This window comes from Anomaloglossus baeobatrachus, chromosome 1 (assembly GCF_048569485.1).
Source record: "Anomaloglossus baeobatrachus isolate aAnoBae1 chromosome 1, aAnoBae1.hap1, whole genome shotgun sequence".
In the NCBI taxonomy this organism is placed as follows: Eukaryota; Metazoa; Chordata; class Amphibia; order Anura; family Aromobatidae; genus Anomaloglossus; species Anomaloglossus baeobatrachus.
Genome location: NC_134353.1, coordinates 316,278,123 through 316,301,715, shown reverse-complemented (window position 1 = coordinate 316,301,715; position 23,593 = coordinate 316,278,123). Strand labels below are relative to the sequence as shown.

Here is a 23,593-nt window from a genome sequence, read left to right as displayed (position 1 = left end):
CCAAAGAAGTCGAATGCACGTGCTAAGTGTCATATCCAGAGGTTGTCATTTCAAAATCGACATTTGAGTGCTGCCAGCATTGTTGCAAAAGTTAAAGGGATGGGGGTCAGCCTGTCAGTGCTCAGACCATACACCGCACACTGCATCAAATTGGTCTGCATGGTTGTCGTCCCAGAAGAAAGCCTCTTCTAATGATAATGCATAAGAAAACCTGCAAATAGTTTTCTGAAGGCAAGCAGACTAAGATCATAGATTACTGGATGCATGTCCTGTGGTCAGATGAGACCAAGAAAAACACTTTTTTGGTTCAGATGGTGTAAAATTTGTGTGGTGGCAACCAGGTGAGCAGTAAAAATACAAGTGTGTCTTACTCACAGTCAAGCATGGTGGTGGTAGTGTCATGGTTTGGGGCTGCATGAGAGCTGACGGCTGTGGGGAGCTACAGTTCATTGAGGGAACCATGATTGCAAACATGCACTGTGACATATTGAAGCAGAGCATGATCCCCTACCTTCAAAGACTGGGCTGCAGGGCAGTATTCCAACATGATAATGACCCCAAACACACCTCCAAGGTGAACGCTGCATTGCTAAAGAAACTAAGGGTAAAGGTGTTGGCCTGGCCAAGCATATTTCCAGACCTAAACTCTATTGTGTATCTATGGGGCATCCTCAAATAGAAGGTGGAGGAGCGCAAGGTTTCTGACATCCATCAGTTCCGTGATTTTGTTATGGAAGAGGATTCCAGTGGCTCTTGGAAGGCTCCAGTGAGCTCCATGAACAAGAGAGTTAAGGCACGCTTGAATATAATGGTGGCCACACAATATTGATTCTTTGGGCTCAATTTGGCTATATTCACCTAGGGGTGTTGAATTATTCAGAGGGCACACCAAATTTACACTGGTATGCAAGCTGTACATTGACTTTACATTGATTGTATTAGTGTCACTAGAGTTGAGCGAGTACCTAACTATTCGTATCGCTATACTCAATGGGGAAAAACTCACAAAGTAACAAGTAACCCGAATGCCGTATTATTTGTGCGAGTAGCGAATTCGGGTAACTCGTTACTTTGTGAGTTATTATTATTAAATATTGTATTATTTTTATTTTTCCCCATTGAGTTGCATTGCACATGCTATTCGGAAAGAATACGCGAGTATTAGACAGTACTCGTTATGAGTATAGCGAGTATGAATAGTTAGGTACTCGCTCAACTCTATGCGTGATATCTTCAGTGTTGTCCCATGAAAAGAAATAGTAAAATAATTTCAGAAATGTGAGGGGGTGTACTCACTTTTGTTATGTACTGTACTTGTGTATTTTTAATATACAGATTAAGTCAACATAAAGATTCTTTCTTGCATCTTTGTGTTTTTTCTAATCTCCATATGCTAATCTGTGCGTCTATTTTCACAGAGCTGACTGAGCGATCAATTATATTCGTATCTGCTAGTGCTAAAAACTACATTTTTGCCAGCAGGCATGCTTCTCCACAATGGTACAGACCCCTAATCCCCTCTCCATTGTGCTCCTGACTAGCCCAAACTCTGACTTTTCATCAAGCTAATGATAATCTAAGTGCAGAATTCACCTTATGCCTCTCCTCTCTGCACTTTCTGCTCATGTAGTCCTCTGCCTGACCAATTTTATCTTCTACCATCTATATCAGAGTAGATGCCTCTGTGGTTCTACATCTTTAGCTAGTTCTAGAAGAGTTTAAAGGAAATCCGTTAGGCCGGGGCCACACGGGGATCTACTGGGATCCTCGCATGACACTCAACTCACACTGGCGGCACTGCGGGAGCCGAGTGTCATGCGAGTGTCATTATGACTGAGGTCCGATCATGCGATCGGACCTCAGCTGCGGGGGGCGGGCAGGCACTAAGGAGAGGCGGGTCGGCTCTGAGGAGGTGCGGGCCAACGCTGCGGAGGGGAGGGCCGGCACTGAGGAGGGGCGGGAGGGATTTATCTCCCTCTCTCCTACGTTGCCGGCTATTGCCATTCTCGCCCTGCACTCGCGGTATACCGGTGTACTGCGAGTGCAGTGCGATCTTTCTCTTGCCCCATAGACTTGAATGGGTGCGAGAGAAACAAGACTAGCATTACAATCCCGGCATGCTGGGATTGTTTTCTCGGTCCGATTAGGGCTGAGAAAATAATCGCTCATGGGTGCTGACACACAAGCTAATATTGGTCCGAGCGGAATGTGATAAAACATCGCATTCCACTCGCTCTGATTTTCATGACATGTGGCGTAGGCCTTAACAGGTTTTTGCTATCTACAATGCCTTGCGAAAGTATCCACCACTTGGCATTTTTTTTTGTTTTGCTAACTCACAACCTGGAGTTTCATTGTTAGTTTGTTTTTTTGAGGGATTACATAAGTTCATGTAAAGAACTTGCCTACAACTGTGAACATTTGATTTTCTTCTTACTGTGCAGCAAACAACAAATAGGACAAAATTAACTGAAAATGTCAGTATGCATAATTATTCACCCCCCTGAAGTCAGTACTTTGTGGAGGCTCTTTTTGAAGCACTTACAGCTGCCAGTCACTTTGGATAAGTCTCTATGAGCTTTCCTCATCTTGTCACTGGGACTTTTGCCCATTCTTTTGGCAAAACTGCTCCAGCTCCTTCAAGTTAGGTGGTTTATTCTGGTGAACAGCAAGCTTCAAGTCTGACCAGAGATTCTCAGTTAGATTAAAGTCTGGTCTTTGACTAGGCCACTGCAATACATTTACACATTTCCCCCTAAACTACTCGAGTGTTGCTTTAGTATTTTGCTTTGGGTCATTGTCTTGTTGGAACCTTTGTCCCAGTGGCAAATACTGACAGACTGAAACAGGTTTTGCTCAAGAACATCGCTTTATTTTACACCATCCATCTTCCTCTCGACTCGGACCATTTTTCCTGTCCCTGCTGCCGAAAAACATCTCCACAGCATGATGCTGCCACCACCATGTTTCATTGTGGGGATGGTGTTTTTTGGGGTGATGAGCTGTGTTGGTTTAGCACCAGACATAGTGTTTACCTTGGTGGCCAAAATGTTCAGTATGTCCTCGTCTGACCACAGCACCTTCTTCTACCACCAGTCTTGTCTCATGCCAACTGTTAAGCATCCTGAAACGATTCATGTGTGGGGTTACTTCTCAGCCAAGGTAATCGGCTCACTCACAGTCTTGCCTAAAAACACAGCCATGAATAAAGAATGGTACCAGAATGTCCTCCAAGAGCAACTTCTCCCAACTGTCCAAGAGAAGTTTGGCGCCCAACAATGCCTTTTCCAGCATGATGGAGCACCTTGCCATAAAGCAAAGGTGATCACTAAATGGCTCATGGAACAAAACATAGAGATTTTGGGTCCATGGCCTGGAAACTCCCCAGATCTTAATCCCATTGAGAACTTGTGGGCAATCATCAAGAGACGGGTGGACAAACAAAAACCAACAAATTCTGGCAAAATGCAAGCATTGCTTATGCAAGAATGGACAGCTATCAGTCAGGATTTGGTCCAGAAGTTGATTGAGACCATGCCAGGGATAATTGCAGAGGTCCTGAAGAAGAAGGGTCAACACTGCAAATATTGACTTGCTGCATTAACTCATTCTAACTGTCAATATAACCTTTTGGTACTCATAATATGATTGCAATTATATTTCTGTATGTGATGTAAACATTAGACAAACACAATTAAAAACCAGAGGGCAACAGATCATGTGAAAATATAATTTTGGTGTCATTCTCAAAACTTTTGGCCATGACTGTACACCAGACTTAGGGGCACTTTGCACACTGCGACATCGCAGGCCGATGCTGCGATGCCGAGTGCGATAGTGCCCGCCCCCGTCGCAGCAGCGATATGTGGTGATAGCTGGCGTAGCGAAAGTTATCGCTACGCCAGCTTCACACACACACTCACCTGCCGTGCGACGTCCCTGTGGCCGGCGACCCGCCTCCTTGTTAAGGGGGCGGGTCGTGCGGCGTCACTGCGACGTCACACGGTAGGCGGCCAATCAGAGCGGAGGGGCGGAGATGAGCAGGATGTAAACATCCTGCCCACCTCCTTCCTTCCTCATATCCTACGGAAGCCGCAGTGAGGCCGGTAGGAGATGTTCCTCACTCCTGCGGCTTCACACACAGCGATGTGTGCTGCCGCAGGAGCGAGGAACAACATCGGACCATTGCGTCAGCGTAATTATGGATTACGCCGACGCTGTACCGATGATACGATTACGACGCTTTTGCGCTCGTTAATCGTATCATCCAGGCTTTACACACTGCGATGTCGCATGCGATGCCGGATGTGCGTCACTTTCAATTTGACCCCACCGACATCGCACCTGCGATGTCGCAGTGTGCAAAGTGCCCCTTAAGGCTCCGACACACAAGAGAGATAAATCTTTGGCAGATCTGTGGTTGCAGTGAAATCATGGACATATTGTTCCATTTGTACACATACACAAACCTGGCACTGATTGTCCACAATTTCACTGCAACCACTGATCTGCCGCAGATTTATCTCTGTGTGTGACAGGGCCTTTACACTAAGATGTTCTAATTACATTTCCTATAAAAAAAATAGTTTTGATCTTAATGACTTTTTTATTTTCAATTTTATTTACCGGTATATGCTGCATAAAGCCATAAACTCAAGATAATAACTAGTTAATGCCACAGTTTCAGTTGCTCATCTCCGGTGAATCACAGCTTGAGAATTAGAGTTTAGCATAAGCTGATTAGAAATGTGTATTTGTAGTGAGGTGCGTGGTACAGGAGTATAACTCATTGTGCAAAATTGTAACTAAGGTTGTATTCATACATCCGTGTGGTACGTCCTAGTGCTGTCCATTTTTTCTCAGACAGCACACTGACCGATAGAGTTTGAGAGATCTATACCCACATCCATTTTAAATTTGGATCCGTGTCTCCATTGCGTCAGAGCATGTCTTATTCTTGTCCGATTTGCAGATCAGACCCAATCATTTGGGAGTCTGTGAGACATGTTCTGTATGAATTAGGAAGATAGACTTTGTTCTAGTTCCTATCCTGTTTCATCCATTTATAACTGCTATTTAATTAGTCAATGGATAAAAAAAAAAGTTCAGTCTACCTGTTTTAGTGAAAAAAAGTGATGAGAGAAAAACTAATGCAACTAGGATGACACCTAAGAAAAAGAAAATCAGTCCGTATGAGAAGGTGTGTTGGACAGCTTTAGTCCAGAACATTATCCTCTGAAACATTTACGAACTAAAGGCATTGAATTGTTGAAAAAATGTATCATCATCATCAGAGATACCCCTTTTATGTTGACACTAATACAGGCAGCCAGTACTACCAGTATCGTACACTGGAAGGGTGAGAAGGTGTGATGGGGCAGATAAGGCAATTGCGATATACAGTATATAACAGAATGGGTCAAGGATGGGGAACATATATATCAGAATGGGTCCAGGATGGGAACATATATACAAGAATGGGTCCAGGATTGGGAACATATATACCAGAATGGGTCCAGGATGGGGAAAATATATACCAGAATGGGCCAAGGCTGGGGAACACATATACCAGGATGGTCCCAAGACGGGGGACATATATGCCAGGATGGGGGACATACACACCAGGATGGGGGAAATATCTACCAGAATGATCATAGGATGGGGAACATATATATCAGGATGGGCCTAGGATGGGGAACAAAAATACAAGGATGGGCCCAAGATGGGGTACATATATACCAGGATGGGGGACATATATATCACAATGAGGAACATATATACCAGGATCGGGGACATATATACCAGGATAAGCCCCGGTTGGGAAACAAATATACTAGAATGATCCCAAGATGAGGGACATATATGCCAGGATGGGGGAAATATCTACCAGAATGATCATAGGATGGGAAAAGTATATACCAGCATGGGCCAAGGATGGGTACATATATATCAGAATGGGGAACATACATACCAGGATGGGCCCAGGATGGGGGACATATATATCAGGATGGTCCCAAGATGGGGGACATATATGCCAGGATGGGGGACATACATACCAGGATAGGGGAAATAACTACCAGAATGATCATAGGATAAGGAAAATGTATATATCAGGATAGGACTAGGATGGGGGACATATATACCAGGATGGAAGATATACCAGGATGGGGGACATATATACAAGGATGGGCCCATGATGGGGAAGTAAATATATCAGGATGGGAGACATACAGTACAGACCAAAAGTTTGGACACAAAATAAAGAGTTTTCTTTATTTTCAGGACTCTGAAAATTGTAGATTCACATTGAAGGCATCAAAACTATGAATTAAAAAATGTGGAATGAAATACATAAAAAAGTGTGAAACAACTGAAAATATGTCTTATATTCTAGAGTCTTCAAAGTAGCCACCTTTTGCTTTCATTACTACTTTGCACACTCTTGGTATTCTCTTGATGAGCTTCAAGAGGTAAGGCTACTTTACACACTGCGATATCGGTCCCGATATCGCTAGTGTGGGTACCCGCCCCCATCTGTTGCGCGACACGGGCATATCGCTGCCCGTGCCGCACAACATCGCCCACAGCCGTCACACATACTTACCTGTCCGGCGACGTCGCTGTGACCGGCGAACCGCCTCCTTTCTAAGGGGGCGGTCCGTGCGGCGTCACAGCGACGTCACTGAAACGTCACTGAACCGCCGCCCAATAGCAGCGGAGGGGCGGAGATGAGCGGGACGTAACATCCCGCCCACCTCCTTCCTTCCGCATAGCGGCCGGGAGGCAGGTAAGGGGAGCTTCCTCGTTCCTGCGGCGTCACATGCAGCGATGTGTGCTGCCGCAGGAACGAGGAACTACCTCGTTACTGCTGCAGTAACGAGATTTGAGAATGGACCCCCGTGTCGCCGATTAGCGATTTTGCACGTTTTTGCAACGATGCAAAATCGCTTATCGATGTCACACGCAACGGCATCGCTAATGCGGCCGGATGTGCGTCACGAATTCCGTGACCCCAACGACTCCGCATTAGCGATGTCGTAGCGTGTAAAGCCCGCTGTAGTCACCGGAAATGGTCTTCCAACAGTCTTGAAGGAGTTCCCAGAGATGCTTAGCACTTGTTGGCCCTTTTGCCTTCACTCTGCGGTCCAGATCACCCGAAACCATCTGGATTGGGTTCAGGTCTGGTGACTGTGGAGACCAGGTCATCTGGCGTAGCACCCCATCACTCTCCTTCTTGGTCAAATAGCCCTTACACAGCCTGTAGGTGTATTTGGGGTCATTGTCCTGTTGAAAAATAAATGATGGTCCAACTAAACGCAAACCGGATAGAATAGCACACCACTGCAAGATGCTGTGGTAGACATGCTGGTTCTGTATGCCTTCAATTTTGAATAAATCCCCAACAGTGTCAACAGCAAAGCACCCCCACACCATCACAACTCCTCCTCCATGCTTCACGGTGGGAACCAGCCATGTAGAGTCCATCCGTTCATGTTTTCTACAAAGACACGGTCTTTGGATCCACAGATCTGAAATTTGGACTCATCAGACCAAAGCACAGATTTCCACTAGTCTAATGTCCATTCCTTGTGTTCTTTAGCCCAAACAAGTCGCTTCTGCTTGTTGCCTGTTATTAGCAGTGGTTTCCTAGCAGCTATTTTACCATGAAGGCCTGCTGCACAAAGTCTCCTCTTAACAGTTGTTCTAGAGATGAGAAGGTGTGTCCAAACTTTTGGTCTGTACTGTATATAACAGGATTTGGGACATATATACCAGGATGGGCCCAGGACGAGGGACATATATATCAGGATGAGCCAAGGATGGGTGACATATATACCTGGAAGGGGCCCAGAATGAAGGACAAATTTACCTGGAAAAGACCCAGGATGAGAGGGGCATTAGTATAACATGGTGGACATTACTACATAATAAGGGGGAGGGCAACACATACTGTATGTCTTTATAGGATTTATAATGCCACAGAGGCCTATACATCTGACCAACACTCGGGTGGGGGGCCAGGTCCAAATCTTGCACTGGGGCCAATCAAACTTTAGTTAAGCCACTATCGCATACTGTTACAATTCGGCAGTGTGCAGTGACATAGAGAGACTGAACACTTTCATTTAGAGCCTGGTGAAACCATCCAGTTTCTGCACAGATTCTCTGAGCTCTCTTGTTAGACATCAGGCAAAGCAAACTTGGAAAATTCTGTTAGATAGCAAAGAACTGTGTGGTTGTGCAGTTAAGGGGGCTTTACACGCTACGATATCGTAAATGTTTTATCGTCGGGGTCACATTGTTATTGACGCACATCCGGCGTCATTAACGATATTGCAGCGTGTGACACGTACCAGCGACCTTCAGCGACCTCAAAAATGGTGAAAATCGTTCACCATGGAGAGGTCGTCCCAAACTCAAAAATCGGTAAGGGTTGTTTTTCGTTGTGGTTCGTCGCTCCTGCGGCAGCACACATCGCTGTGTGTGACACCGCAGGAGCGAGGAACCTCTCCTCACCTGTTGCCGGCCGCAATACGGAAGGAAGAGGTGGGCGGGATGTTTACATCACGCTCAGCTCCGTCCCTCCGCTTTGATTGGCCGGCCGCTTAGTGACGTCGCGGTGACGTCGCTGTGTTGCCGAACGTCCCTCCCGCTTGAGGGAGGGATTGTTCGGCAGTCACAGTGACGCCGCCGACCAGGTAAGTTCGTGTGACGCTGCCGTAGCGATAATGTTCGCTGCGGCAGCGATCACACAATTTCGCTTGCACGACGGGGGCGGGTACTTACATGCTCGATATCGCTAGCAATTGCTAGCAATATCGTAGCGTGTAAAGCCCGCTATACAGCTTCACAGTCCTCTCTACCCCCACTCTGCACTGATCAGTCAAGAATACTGTCATTAATCCTCTGCCCTGTTCATGTCATTGCTACCCTAGATCATCCGAGTTTCTGATATAACCCTACACATAAATGTGCCTTATACAATCAGATAATGCTATGTGGGATCAGCAATCTCCATACAATATATGTCACAGTCTTCTACAATAACCATGATATCATCAATCCTATATCCTCGTAGGAGGCCATCGTCCTCACAGGCAATGGGACCATTGGATATAGTTACCTGTTACCTCCAGTCTATACTGATTTATTTTGCTCATCAGCTGTCATATTTGATTCTGTTATCTTATATACTGTAAATCTCTGCCATGTTTCACTTTTCTTTGACATTAAATCCAATTCAATAGTGTTGTGGAGAGATTACAGCTCATGAAAGGAAGTGGCACAAATAACTCTGGCCCATAAATATCGACAGGAACTCATTGTATCATTGCATTGTGCAACACTAGAAAACACCTTTGAATGGGATGGGGAAGGAAGTTACTAGGTAAACATTGTGTCAGGTGTTTACTTTATGTAGTGGAGTATAAGGGTTTGTGCACACGCTCCGGAGACACTGTGTACTGCAGGGCTGCGTGTGGAGACCGCAGCAGCCTGTGCACACGATCAGGGTTCAGCCCGGTGCTGTCTTTGCCTCTGTTCTCCCCGAGGAGAACACTTGCAGCTCCGCAGCAATAAATTGACATTCTGTGGCTTGGGAAGGCACACTGCATGTCAGGTTATGCTGCGGGCAAAACAAGCACAGTGGGAATGGGATTTCTAGAAATTCTATCCACTGTGCTTGTACTGTACATAGCATCGTTGTATGTAGGCCCATTATATTTCATTGAGCGTTATCTGGAGGTCACAGTTTTGGATCAAATTGTGTTGAGGTAACCATATTTTACTGGTGTAGTTAAAGGTGGGGACAGTAGGGTCATCATACTTTGCGTGTGGAGGCAGTGGCGTAGCAAAGGGGGGGCGGAGGGGGCGGTCTGCCCCAGGTGGCACATGTCAGGGGGATGGCATTTTGGGGGTAAAAAATAAAAAATAGAAAAACATAGAAGAAATAATAATTGTTGATTAACCTCTTAACAACATACTGAGTACGTCATGGGGACCTGGTACTTAACGACCCATTAACCAATTAACCTCTTAACGACATACTGAGTACGTCATGGGGACCTGGTACTTAACGACCCATGACGTACCCAGTACATCATGGCGAAATCACGGCCCGGTGTGCAAAAACCTTAGATGCGGGGAGGAGGGGACCTCTGCCTGACCTCAGGAGGGGTGGTGTCTCCCCCCGGACCTAAGGAGGCTGTGATTGGCTGATGAATGCCGCTCAGCCAATCAAAGCCACTGGGATATTTTAGCCATTGAAAATGGCTGACACATTGAAATCCAGCCATGATCAGTACAGCTATAGCACTGATCACTGGCTAGAGCCGGGTGAACTTTGTTTCACCCGCCCCCAGCTCTGATTGGAGAGATTGGCCTTGTGACTGATATCTCCAATCACCTTGGATCTGGGGCCGGTGACCTGTAAGTGACCACTCCCCTCAGCTTCACTTCATCCGTGAAAGCTGAGGAGAGTGATCCCTGAAAGTGCCATTTGGTAAGTGCCCCCGATCCACCGCTGCCCCAATCAGCCCCTGATCCACTTCTGCCCCCGCCACTGTCCCCTTTCAGCCGCGCCACAGGAGCAGTAGTCACCACTCCCGATCCACCACCGCTACTGCCTCCGATCTGCCACCGCCTTCCTCCATTTGCTGCCCCCCTCCATCCGCCACCGCTCTCCCCATTAGCCGCTGCCCCCCTGCATCCACCACCGCTCTCCCCATCAGCCGCTGCCCCCCCTGCATCCGCCACCGCTCTCCCCATCAGCTTCTGCCCCCATCCGTCACCCAATACCCAAGATACCCAAGTTATATATATTCTGGACAATTGATAGCCAACGGAGGGGGGCGGCAAATTTGACGACCGCCCCAGGCGGCAAAAGCAGTTGCTACACCACTGTGTGGAGGGCACTGTTGAGGAATTCAATGTAGGGGTATCATAATTTTTGTGTGGCACTTTTGTTGGCATCATACTTTGTGTTTACAATGAAATGGAATCTAGGGGCTTCTAGGAGGAAAATTACTTTGTAAGGGCTGTAAAGTTGTGAGGTGTTATTTACGTGACCCAGCCACATATTTTTTTTTTTTGGGGTGGAGGCAATTAAAAAAGGGGAGGTGGTATAAGCCACAAATCCCGCTGAAATCTCATGTCTATACATGAATTAGAAAGCAGGGAAGCAGAGAGTTGCAGTCTGTTATTTATGTATACCAATGGTACTTGGAGTCCTTCTGTCCTTAATGGAGTGGTCCGGCACCTAAAATGTCATTTCTAAACATCTATCTTTACACCCTGACCACTTTTACAATTAGCTTTATTATAAAATGCCCCACACTTCTCCTATCTAGCTAATCTCTGGATGTGTTTTTTTTACTTCACTTTCTGTGTTGTTTTGTTTGAGAGGAGTACTGCTGTACTCACTTCCCTAAAGCACCTCTCTTGAAATAGGACGCCATCAGGGGGTGGCGCTGTAGTTACTTACTACTGTTTTTTTGCATCACCGCTTTGAGAATTTGTCTTAGCTCCATGGTGATAGAACCTGTGGGAGATGTGCGCACAGTGCCCACACTCGGATTCTGTCTCCGCCATTGCATCTTCTAACTGTGAAATATGACATTGTCAGGGAGTAGAGATAGAAGCAGTAAGTGACATCAGCACCTCAACACAGTTTCTAGTACTGCCCTCAAACAAATCGTCATCAGGGGACAGTGATAGCAGCTGTGTGAGTGACAGAAGAGCCGCCCCTTTATGACGATTCAGTTGAGAGTAGTGGTAGAAGTTATAGAGTGTAATTTACCACTTCTATCTCTACTCCCTGACAACATCAGCGGCGGAGGTAGAAGCATAGTGGTAGCGCTGTATTTGCATCTCCTACAGCTTCTATCACTATTGAAGCACCCCAGGGCCTTGGGGTACTCGGTCTCGGGCCTTGAATCACGGGGACATGTCAAGGGTGGCCGGCACCTGGTTCCGTGAACCTGGGGGTCGCTTAATAAAAAGGGGACATAAAAGGGAAAATAAAAATAAAATGTTTTTTGTGACGCCACTTGCAATATTTGGCTATATGGTTAAAGTCGCCGCTGCAAAGTCTCTCACCGCTGGGACTGGTGGTATTGAGCAGCTTTTATGTTATGGCCCTCCGCAAGTAGAGCTAAGCTCCAGGGGAGGATTATGGTGGTTGTAGTATGGTGAAAGTTGGTGATGCAGAGGTGTAGGAAGAATTCAGACAACACAGGGGCTGTGGTTTAACTTGTTCTTTACTCACTGGTTCTGAGTAGCTGCACCCTGGCTGGTGCTGGTCTCTACCAATCTGGGCCTCAGGTAATCCGTTATTCCCTTGATCCCAGTGCTGGTGTAGTGACCTTGTGAGCTTTACTTCCATGCACCCGTCTGTAGTTTCGTGGGTCACTGTAGCCTGAAGTGTTCTGGGGTCTCCTTCTGTTGTCACAGTCCTTGCCCATATGGCAGGCAGCTTGAACTTCTCTTGGGTTGGACCTCTGTCTGAATCCCTGGGTTCGCTCTTTGCTGCTGTGCTCTGGACACTAACGTTGGGGAGGAACCCTGATAATTCCCTCACCGGGCAGATATATCAGGTGAGCTTGAAGCGTCTTCCTGAACTAGGGCTCTGCACCCCACCGGTGCTCGGTCCAGTGAGTACTCACTCTCCCTGGCGACCGTACGTCTTGAGCCCAACAAGCCACTTTATACTTTCTCGAAATAGAAAATACCCAAGCACTCAAAGAAAAAGGAGAGAAATTGTTTTCATGCAAGTGTTTTATTGACAAACTGCAAAAATGTGAACCCTGACAGTAGCAACACCAACGTTTCGGTTATGACACCTTTATCAAGGTTGTTGCTTAATGTAAGGAAGCTACGTCGCACGGGTCCCCTCGGACATCTGTCAGTGAAGTTAGATGGAGAGCATCACATTTTACAGTAAACAAAGTCGGAGTGATGGTGTTAAGCTGGGATCTCTGCTCTCGAACTGACATGTCTTATTTTGGACTGAGAATGCACTTGTTCTCACAAGATAAGCCGGAGGAGTCTGGCAGTGGCTCTCCAACTGAGAACTCAGCAGAGCGAGTGCTACTGTGTACTGAGGAGTCGGGAGAGATAGCCACAGGCTGACTGATTGGCCAAACCATAGTTCAGCCTACAGCTATCAATATTTGGAATCTACTGTAGCTGGGACAATATGTATAAAATATACCAAATAGCACAAAATGCAGTTTTACTATAGTTTAAAGGGAACCAATCACCAGGATTTTCGTGTATAAGCTAAAGCCAATGCTATAATGGCACTATTAGGCTGATTCTCTACATGCCTTTAGTGGTCAGCTCGGGGGTATTCATACTTATCCCCTCCCTCTGTTCTAATTAGCATAAGTATTATATAATTGACCTAGCAGGACCTGTGGTGAGGTCATACCCATGTGACCAGAAGGGGCAGGGCCTCAGCCAACAGAATAATGTTGCTTCCTGGTATCAGCACTGTTGGCTGAGGTCCCGCCCCTTCTGGTCACATGGGTATGACCTCAGCACAGGTTCTGCAAGTTAAAAGTTAAATTGATTGTATAATACTTATGCTATTTCTAACAGGGGGGGGGGTAACTATGAACCCCCCCCCCCAGATATTATCTAATCCTCAGCTGCTGTCACTCAAAAGCTGCTGATATTATAAACTTTACTTTCTTGGATTTCAAAACCTAAACATCCGAGCTGCCCACTACAGATATGTATAGAATCAGCCTGATAGTGCCAGTATAGCACTGGCTTTAGGTTATATAGGAAATCCTGATGATTGGTGCGCTTTAATACTATTTGTCCTATGTCATGAGTCAGTGAGAGAATAAATCTCCTGTGCTGACAAATATCAAATGTTTTCCTATAAGTATGTGAGCTATGTGGATGGAGATCCTGAGAGCGTTATTAAGGTATTAGTCAATACAGGACTATAAAACTCTACCTATTTCTCTAGTACAAACATTTGTCTTCTAATTTCCTTGTTCCCTGTTACAAAATAGGTTTTTTGCAAGTCATATAATGAATGTCATAAGGTTTTTCTTTGATGTCTTGCTTAAAGTAATGTTTTATCATAAATAGTAATTTAATGTTGTCTGGATCACTTCTATTATAAGTGGGTAATATGTGAATTCCCAGTTTTCGTACTGGGGATCCGTCAGTAGAGCACAAATGCTGCCTCTATCCATCGCAGTGCTGACGTTGGTCCTTATGATGCCCCCTCTCTACCATCCTCTCAATCGCACATACAATACAAATACACGGTATAAGGGAATTGCTAATTATGCAATTAAGGTGGCACCTAAACGCACCGTGCTCAGTCCTGTGACTTTGGCAAAGGCATAAATTGTAACGGTGATTGACAAATACTTGAGAAGTACCCATGGCTGTTCTGCCCTGTTCTAAGTGTGGGAGCTGGGATAGCTCTGCCTAATCCTCAGATGTCAGCTTTCTGTCATCCCAGCATGTGACACAAAGCTTGCCTCTCAGCACAGAAGTATTAAGAGTCTAGAGTAAGCCAGGCTTCTTCTTGCATGCGTGTACGCTTGCCGGGGGACAATGCTTGCTGGATATCTAATTCTGCTGAGCAAAGAGACCATGGACTACTACCAAGTGTTTTTGGAAAAATGGAATGTGCTAAGAGTATGATTGCAACGTAAAAAGGCGTCAATGTCTTCTGATCGGGATTATGCTTTTGATACACCTATCATCGCTAAAACTCTAGGACTCCAGTTACATTGGCCATCTTGATCGCAAGGCCTCCTGAGGTGGATATATCAGAGAGGGGATCCAGAATCAGGAGAGAGGCCTCCTCGTAGAATATGAGCAGCGGTGCACAGGTTAACCTGCCCACGAGTAGGGGTTTGTCAAGCAGCTCGCTCAAGGAGAGGTCTGAGCACTCTTTCTTTCTGTTTTACTACTATAGGATGGAGGATGAGGCCGTTCTGGACAGAGGGGCTTCGTTCCTGAAGCATGTCTGTGATGAAGAGGAGGTGGAAGGTAAGACCGGAATCTTTCTTTGTATTTCTCTAACATGCTGTACATTGCCACCATTATGTTAAATCCCTAAAATAAAATTAGAAAAACAATTTCTATTCAGATGATTAATACTTATATTAGTTTATGGAATAATGAGGGAACAACCAACTCAGCATTGAGTGTCCTCTAGTCTCAAAAGGTCAGACTTTCTAATGATGGTTTCATAATGACAGTTGAAGAGGTTATCCTTTATGTAACTATTGGTGGCCTATGGTTAGGCTCTTGCCTGAAATGCAGCCATGTAATTAGTTAAAAGGTACTGATCTTACTGTCAGGTTTCCTTTAATTTAAGTCTATGAGACACTCGTCCTGAGTTCTCAGAGTTTTCATAGACTTAAATTAAGAAATTGGCTTCCGGTGAATGCAGAAGACACTGTGTGTTCCGGATGGTCACAACTGTGGTCACATGATCCAGGAGAGGAACTGGTGCAGTGCTGGCAATGGTAGAAGACAGTAACCGGCAGGTATTTTAATGCACTCACCAGCATATATGTTATTGATTAGTAATAGATACCAGAAATGTGTTAAGAAACACACAATGGAGTACGAAATGTCCAACAAAATTTATTAGATGTATAAAACATACAGACATACAAATAAGTGTATACCACTCCAGTGGCACAGTCTATGTGTTACAAAATTAAAGAGACAAACAAATCTCAACCCCACCAAGGTGGGGATCGGGACTGTAAAGTATAATACAGTGCCAATGGTAATCAAAAGTGGGGCAAAAAATGATGCATCAATCAATGTCTGAATACTATATCTAGCCCAACTCAAGCTCCTTATAGCAAACAAAATCCCACTCAATCAGCATTGGGGAACCGCATCCATGTGGAAAAATCACACTGTCATAGTAACATATATCACGCGGTTATAGGGGAAAAATAATCACCCCGGATATAATATGCAACCCAGGTTAGTATATACCCCAAATACTGATTAGCAGGATAATGCAGTCCACGGTCCGAGCCCGATGCGCGTTTCGTGTTCCTTTTTCAAGGGCCACCACACGTTGTCCAATTGCAATTGTTGAGTAATTGGATCAATATGTTGTCCCCTTATTGTTCTATGAATTTTTTGTTGATTAGTAAGTGAGTTGCAATAATATCAAACGCCTCAATGCTCCCTTAAAGGGAATCTGCCACTTAATCTGAGAGCAGCATAAGGTATGGGCAGAGATCCTGAGTCCAGCGATGTGTCACTTACTGAGCTGCTTAGTGTAGATTTGATAAAATCACTGTATAATCAACAGGAGATTATCATTAGAGGACTACTTGGCATGCTGCCAGGTAGTCCAGCATATTCATGAGCTCTGTATAACTGCCTCAGTAAGTGACACATCACTGGAATAAGGGTCTCTGTCTCTACATTAGGCTGTTCTCAGATAGGGAGCAAAATCCTGATGACAAATTCCCTTTAACTCTTTTGGAGCCATATTGAACAACAGAATAAACACAAGGCTCATAAAAAATACAAAACCAAACAACAATTTATTTTGGAAGTTATCAGATATTTGTAAAAATAAATTTTCAATCAAGTGTATTTCTCACAGTAACTCACTACAAAGTGGATGGCAGTATAAATGACACCAATGTGTTTATTAGGAAAAGTAGCATGTTTCCAACCGGCTTTATGATGGTGTTAGATCTCATTAAAATTTCATACAGGTAAAAGATGCATCCTAGAGTCCTAAAAATGATGACTTCCAGCTGTACTAAGGACGTGGTCCAACCTGTTTTTACTTACCTGACATGTTGGCTTCGTAAGAGGATTTAAGACATGTCTGAAGTAGCTTGTGGCGTGTCTCGATACAAGACGTCTTGGCTTCTCATTCATAAAACACTTTGCAGAGTCAATAACTTAAAACTTAAATAAGTGTGCCCTACCAATACCACATGTAACGTTAGCTGGGGGGTGACTACCGGGGCTGCTCAGACTACGGTTCACATTACATGGGGATTGGGAATCACTATATTCTGAAGGAGATCTTGAAAAGAAAATAAAGCTGTTCTTAAGCAGTTCTTAAGACTTGTCATCTGGCCCAGATAAGTTGGTGAAGCTCTTTTAATTAAAGATACACACACACGAAATGTAGTAGCACGATCACACCGATAACATACTTTATTGCTATTACACACATTTTGTATGAGACAAGTTACGGTATTCTAAAGTTTTACATAGAGCGTGTGAAATAAGTATTGAACACGTCACCAATTTTCAAAGTAAATATATTTAACATAAGGTGGTTTTGACATGAATGTCTCACGAGATGTCGGTAACGACCCAACCAACCCGCACAGGCAGAGAAATCACACCAAAGATGTCCATAAATTAAGTTATGTGGAATAATGAGAAATGACACAAGGAAAAAGTATCGATCACGCTTTCTGAAATTTAATTTACCCCTTAACGACGAATGATGGACATAGCACGTCATGAGCAGGTTCCCGCACCATGACATGCTATGTCCATCATGGCTGTAAATGGTCACTGACAGCTGACTGGCAAGGCCACAGATGCAGGGAACAAGAAAAAAATTATTTACGGGCCGCATTCTTTGCAGAACAAAGTGACATTTTTAGTGATTTTTTTTCTATACACCTTTGGATCACATTTTTTTGTACATTATTCGCGTGGTTACTATAACAAACGTGTACTTTTTTGTTGATTTCACTTTATATATTTATATAAAAAAAGCATTTTTAGTGTTAAAAAAAAGTCATGCTTCATTTTTTTTTTTTTTTTTTTTTTTACATTTTATCCCCTTCTTGTAAGTAATATCATTTTAAAATTAGTATCATATAGTCATTTTGGCCAATATCTTGTAGGAATGTTCCCATCCTAGTCCTTATCTTGTAGTAATGTGCCCATCTTGTCCCCTGTAATACTGAGCTCACCCTTGTCCCCTGTAGTAATGTGCCCATCCTTGTCTCCTGTAGTAATGTACCCTTCCTTGTGCCTGTAGTAGTGTGCCCATCCTTGTCTCCTCTAGTAATGTACCCATCCTTGTCCCCTCTGGTAATGTGCCCATCCATGTGCCCATCTTATCCTCTGTAGTAATATGACCATCCTTGTAGCCATCCTTGTCCCCTGTAGTAATGTGCCCCATCCTTGTCCTCTCCTCTAGTAATGTGCTCATCCTGATTCCCTGTAGTAATGTGTCACATCCTTGTCCTCTGTAGTAATGTGCCCATCCTTGTCTCCTGTAGTAATGTACCCTTCCTTGTGCCTGTAGTAGTGTGCCCATCCTTGTCTCCTCTGGTAATGTGCCTATCCATGTGCCCATCTTATCCTATGTAGTAATATGAACAAACTTGTACCCATCCTTGTTTCCTGTAGTAATGTGCCCCATCCTTGTCCTCCCCTCTAGCAATGTGCTCATCCTGATCCCCTGTAGTAATGTGTCACATCCTTGTCCCCTGTAGTAATGTGCCCACCTTGTCCCCATCCTTTAGTAATGTGGCCCATACTTGTCCTCTGTAGTAGTGTGTCCATCTTGTCACCCTTGTAGTGTAATCTTGTGCTCATCATTGTCCCCTTGTTTTAGCAATGCCCCATCCTGTAGTAATGTCCCCTATTTATGCCAACATATACACATAAAAAAAAAGATTCTTCTCACCTGTCCTCTGTTCCCTCAGTGTCCATCCTTCCTGCTTCTTGTGGCCCGCAGGCCACCTGATGATCGCAGCCCTATACCCAAGCTCAGATGGCTGCGACCCCCGGCATAGGTCTGTGATCATCAGGAAGCCTGTGGGTTGCAAAAAGGTGCCTCAGGGGCTGCATGTGGCCCGTGGGTCACATGTTTGAGATCCCTGCTCTTGATGCTGTGGTTGATAACGATCATGGCATTTGAAAGATTGTGGGGGTTCCACCATCTTTACTCCTGTGACGAAATTACGGGGAGCCAAAGATTGACATAGCACTTGGAGGTCAAACAATGACCTCTTGATGTGCTAAGTTTGGAGGCCTATACAGCAGATTACAGTGACTGGCAGTCTGTCAGTGTAATCTGACAGGTCTCATGTATTACATGTGTACTGCATGACATGAGACCAGTGATCACAATAGTAAAAGTTACACATATTTGGTATCAACGCACCCGGAACAACACAATCTATAAAACTATCACAATATTTAACCCCTACAGTGAACCCCATAAAAAAAGTATAATAAAAAACTATGCTTTTTCATCATTATCCCGAAATAAAAGGGGAATATAATGCGAACAAAAAGATGAATGTAAATAAAAATGGTATAGCTGAAAACGTCATCTTGTCCCTCAAAAAACAAACTGCCATACAGCTCCGTCCAGTGGAAAAATAAAAAACCTATCTCTCAGAATACAGTGATGCAATAACAATACTTTTTCTATAAAATTATTTTTTGTGGCAAACATAAAAAATTATATTAACCCCTTAACGACCGCGGGCCGTAAAATTACATCCTAGCGCTCATAATGTTACTGCCCGCGGTCTCCTGGCAGCAGCATGCTGCGATCGGCGCACATCTCAGCTGATTTTCACAGCTGAGATGTGTGCCTGCTAGGCACGAGCAGAATCGTTATCTGCTCGTGCCGTTTAACCCCTTAAATGGCGCTGTCAATATGTGACAGCGCCATTATAAGCACGATCGCGGTAAACTTTTACTTACCGCCCGATACCGGAAGTCACGTGACGCGATCACGTGACTTCCGTTAGTTGTCATGGTAGCACAGGGTCATGTGATGACTCCTGTACTACACATGAATTGCTTTCACTTTCGCTGTGGCAGTGGCACAGCAAAAGAGAAAGAGAGCGTATCTGCTGTTTACAGCTGTATAGCTGTGATCAGCAGATAGTGCAGAGCGATCGGAATGCTGATCGCAATAGCCCCCTAGGGGAACTAGTAAAATGAAAAAAAAAAGTTTTAAAAAATTAAAAAAAAAACAAACAAAAAAAAAGTTGAAATCACCCCCCATTCGCCCCATTGAAAATTAAAGGGTTAAAAAAATAAAAAATATACACACATTTGGTATCACTGCATTTAGAAACGCCCGATCTATCAAAATATAAAATCAATTAATCTGATCAGTATACGGCGTAGCGGCAAAAAAATTTCCAAACGCCAAAACGACGTTTTTTTGTCGCCACAACTTTTGCGCAAAATGCTATAAGAGGCGATCAAAACGTAGCATCTGCGCAAAAATGGTACCGTTAAAAACTTCAGCTCGAGACGCAAAAAATAAGCCGTCACTGAGCCATAGATGCCGAAAAATGAGAACGCTACGGGTCACGGAATATGGCGTAAAACGTGCGCCACTTTTTTCGGTCAAACTTCCGATTTTTTTTAACCCCTTATATAAAAGTAAACCTATACATGTTTGGTGTCTACGAACTCACACTGACCTAAGGCATCACACTCACACATCAGTTTTACCATATAGTGAACACAGTGAATAAAATATCTCAAAAACAATAGTGCTATCGCACTTTTTTTGCAATTTTTCTGCATTTGGAATTTTTTTGCCATTTTCCAGTACACTATATGGTAAACCTTATGGTTTCATTTAAAAGTACAGCTCATTCCGCAAAAAATGAGCCCTCACATGACCATATTGACTGAAAATTAAAAAAGTTACGTCTCTCAGAAAAAGAATGGCGAAAAAAAAACCCGGAAAGCGAAAAATCGGCCGGTCGTGAAGGGGTTAAATGTGGTATCGTTGTAATGGTATTGACTGGAAGAATAAAGCTGTCTTATGACTTCTACCACACAGTGAACAACATAAAGAAAACCCAAAAAAACTATTTCTGGATTGCTTGTATTTGTTAATTCTGCATCCCAATAATCAGAATTGAAAGCAATCAAAAATTTTATGTGTACAAAAATGATACCAATAAAACTGTGAACTCATTCTGCAAAAAACATACCCTCACATGGCTCTGTTGGCAAAAATGTAGAAATATTACAGCTATCAAATTAAGGTGATGCAAAAACTTTTTTTGTATAAAAGTGCTTTTTAGTGTGAGATAGTTGTCAAACGGAGAAAACAATACAAATCTGGTATCGCTATAATCGCACCAACCCAAAGAATAAAGCCATCTAATCACTTATACCGCTGTGTGACTAGTGTAACAAAGAAATGTTTATTATGCTTCCTAAATATCGCAGTAAGGCTCGACTCATATTTATACTGCACTCTACGCTGAGCGCTTATATCGGGGATTGCATGTTGTTTGGGATTATAAGACGCACTTTTCATCCCAAAAATTTGGGAGGAAAATGAGGGGTGCGTCTTAAAATCCGAATATAGCTTTACCTGGGGGGGGCTGTCTGTGCAGCGACCGGGTGCGTTCAGGCGGCCGGGTGCCTGTGGCTGCGTGCGGGCGGCAGCCGGGTGCCTGTCGGTGCCGGCTTCCTCTCTGTGCGGGTGGGCGGGCGGCCTGCTGGCTGCCACTCTGTGTGTGCAGACAGCTGTGCGGCATGTTTCTCAGTGTGTCCGCGGTCCCAGTTTCAAATGATGGCGCCGGGAGTCAGCGCGTGCGCAGATGGAGCCCTTGGATGAGAGCTCCATCTGCGCATGCGCCGCTCCAGGCGCCATCATTTGAACCGGGACCGCGGATACTGGGACACTCACCGCACAGGCCTGCTGCACCACTCACCCGCCTCTGTTGCCACTACTGACCTGCCGTGCCTGCCGTCACGGACCCACCACGCCTGCCGCCACAGACCCGCTGCCGCTCCTGCCGCCACTGACCCGCCGTGCCTGCTGCCACGGACCCGCTGAGCCTGCCGCCACGGACCCGCCACCGCGCCTGTCGCTACTGACCCGCTGTACCTGCCGCCACTGACCCGCCGCGCCTGTCGCCACTTATCTTCCACGCCTGCCGCCACTGACCCACCGCACCTGCCAGCACAACCTCTGTCTTTTGTGACCCCACTTCACCAACACTACTACCCACCTCCAATAAGACAACACTAGAGTATAAGACAGACTCCATTTTTATTTTTTTTTACCTTTTTTATTTCTAAATTTGGGGTGCATCTTATAATCTGGTGCGTCTTATAGAGCAAAGAATATGGTAAATCTCTGAAATTCATGATTCAGATGGCACCCCAATGGAAGATTCCCTCTAATGAGGCAGAGGGAGATACTTTGGACTTTTTCTGGCCTATGATCCGGTCGTGATGATCTTTTTAGGCGTGCATACAAGTGCGGTTGACCATCTCTTTTATGAACATCTTAAAAGCCAGATATCACCGAACAGAAGCCATACAAAGTCCAGAGTAACTTTTCTGCCTCATTAGTGAATGTATCCTGGGGGGTTTTATCTGAATCACATATTTTGTAGACTTATATGGAAACCCCGATGTAAGGACTCAGAGTAGAGCACAGGATAAATGTGAACTGATCCAAAATGTTCTGTACCCCAAAATGCCACGATTAAAAGCTTCTACTCAACTCACAAAGAAAACGTCCTCACTCAGGTCATCTGTTAACAGAAATATAGAGAACTTTCACATTAGTAGTAGCACAAAGGCTCTGGAAAAAGTAATATGGCTCCCCTCTCAAAAGAAATCCAGCTAAATCTTCGCATCCAAATACAAAAGTCCCCTCCCTTCTGAGCCTCACATTATGCTTAAACTGCAGTTAGCATCAACTCATTTGGTATTTCTGTAATGAGGAGAGCCCACTTATCTTACAAAGAGAGCCCACTTATTTTACAAGGTGCAGGTCTCCAGAAACTCAAGCGGGCCCCAATGTACAATGCATGGGCACTACAATAGCAGATTTCCATTTTCACTCTGTAACATCCATTGCTGCTTGTTTCTGGAAAACACCCAGTCAAAATCATCACTACACCTGTACATGATCTCCCAGATGGGTGTAATCTCCAAATTTGGGTCAATTGAGGGAGGTTTCTGCTCTTCTGGGACTTAGGGACACTCTATATGGCATATGTAAACTATTCTAAGAAGCACTCCAAAAGTCAAATATCGCTCTTTCCCTCCGAAGTCTCGCCCTGTGGCCAAATGGTACTTTACAATCACACATGGGGTATTGTCACATTCACGAGACGTTGTGTAACAATTATGCGGTCATTTTTACTTATCGCCCTTGTGAAAATGTCAAATCTGTGCCTAAAACAACATATGAGTAGGAAAAAATGTAATTATTTTTTGTTCACCACCCAATAGGAAAACATTTTGTGAAGCATATGTGTTGTCAATATGCTCAATGCACTGCTAATAGTTTTCATGAAGAGGTGTAGTTTGTAAAATAGCGTCACTTATGGGGAGGTTCTGATTTTCTTACACTTCAGAGGTTCCCAACCAACACATATTAAATCCCACTGTCAGAGATTGACAGCAAGATTTACCTGGTTAAAGGCACATGATGGCTGATTAAATTAGTGGTCATGTGCCGGGAATAATTCAGGCTTCGAGTGCGAGTCTGCATCAAAGGCAAGGATATGACCTTTGATCTAAATGTACGTCAAAGGTCGTGAAGGTGTTAAAACCAGATGAGGAAACATATTTGGCTTCTGAATCA

At 44.5% G+C, this 23,593-nt stretch overlaps 1 protein-coding gene across 14 annotated transcripts in view; it reads left to right on the top strand.

The window, feature by feature from the left end:
• Positions 1-23,593, top strand: part of SLC4A4 (solute carrier family 4 member 4) — a 328,597-nt gene that overhangs the window by 52,298 nt on the left and 252,706 nt on the right. For all 14 annotated transcript variants that reach the window (XM_075351257.1, XM_075351249.1, XM_075351305.1 and 11 more), the window contains exon 3: positions 14,948-15,021. In XM_075351257.1, coding sequence (XP_075207372.1) covers positions 14,948-15,021 — 74 coding nt within the window. The remainder of the gene's footprint in view (positions 1-14,947; positions 15,022-23,593) is intronic.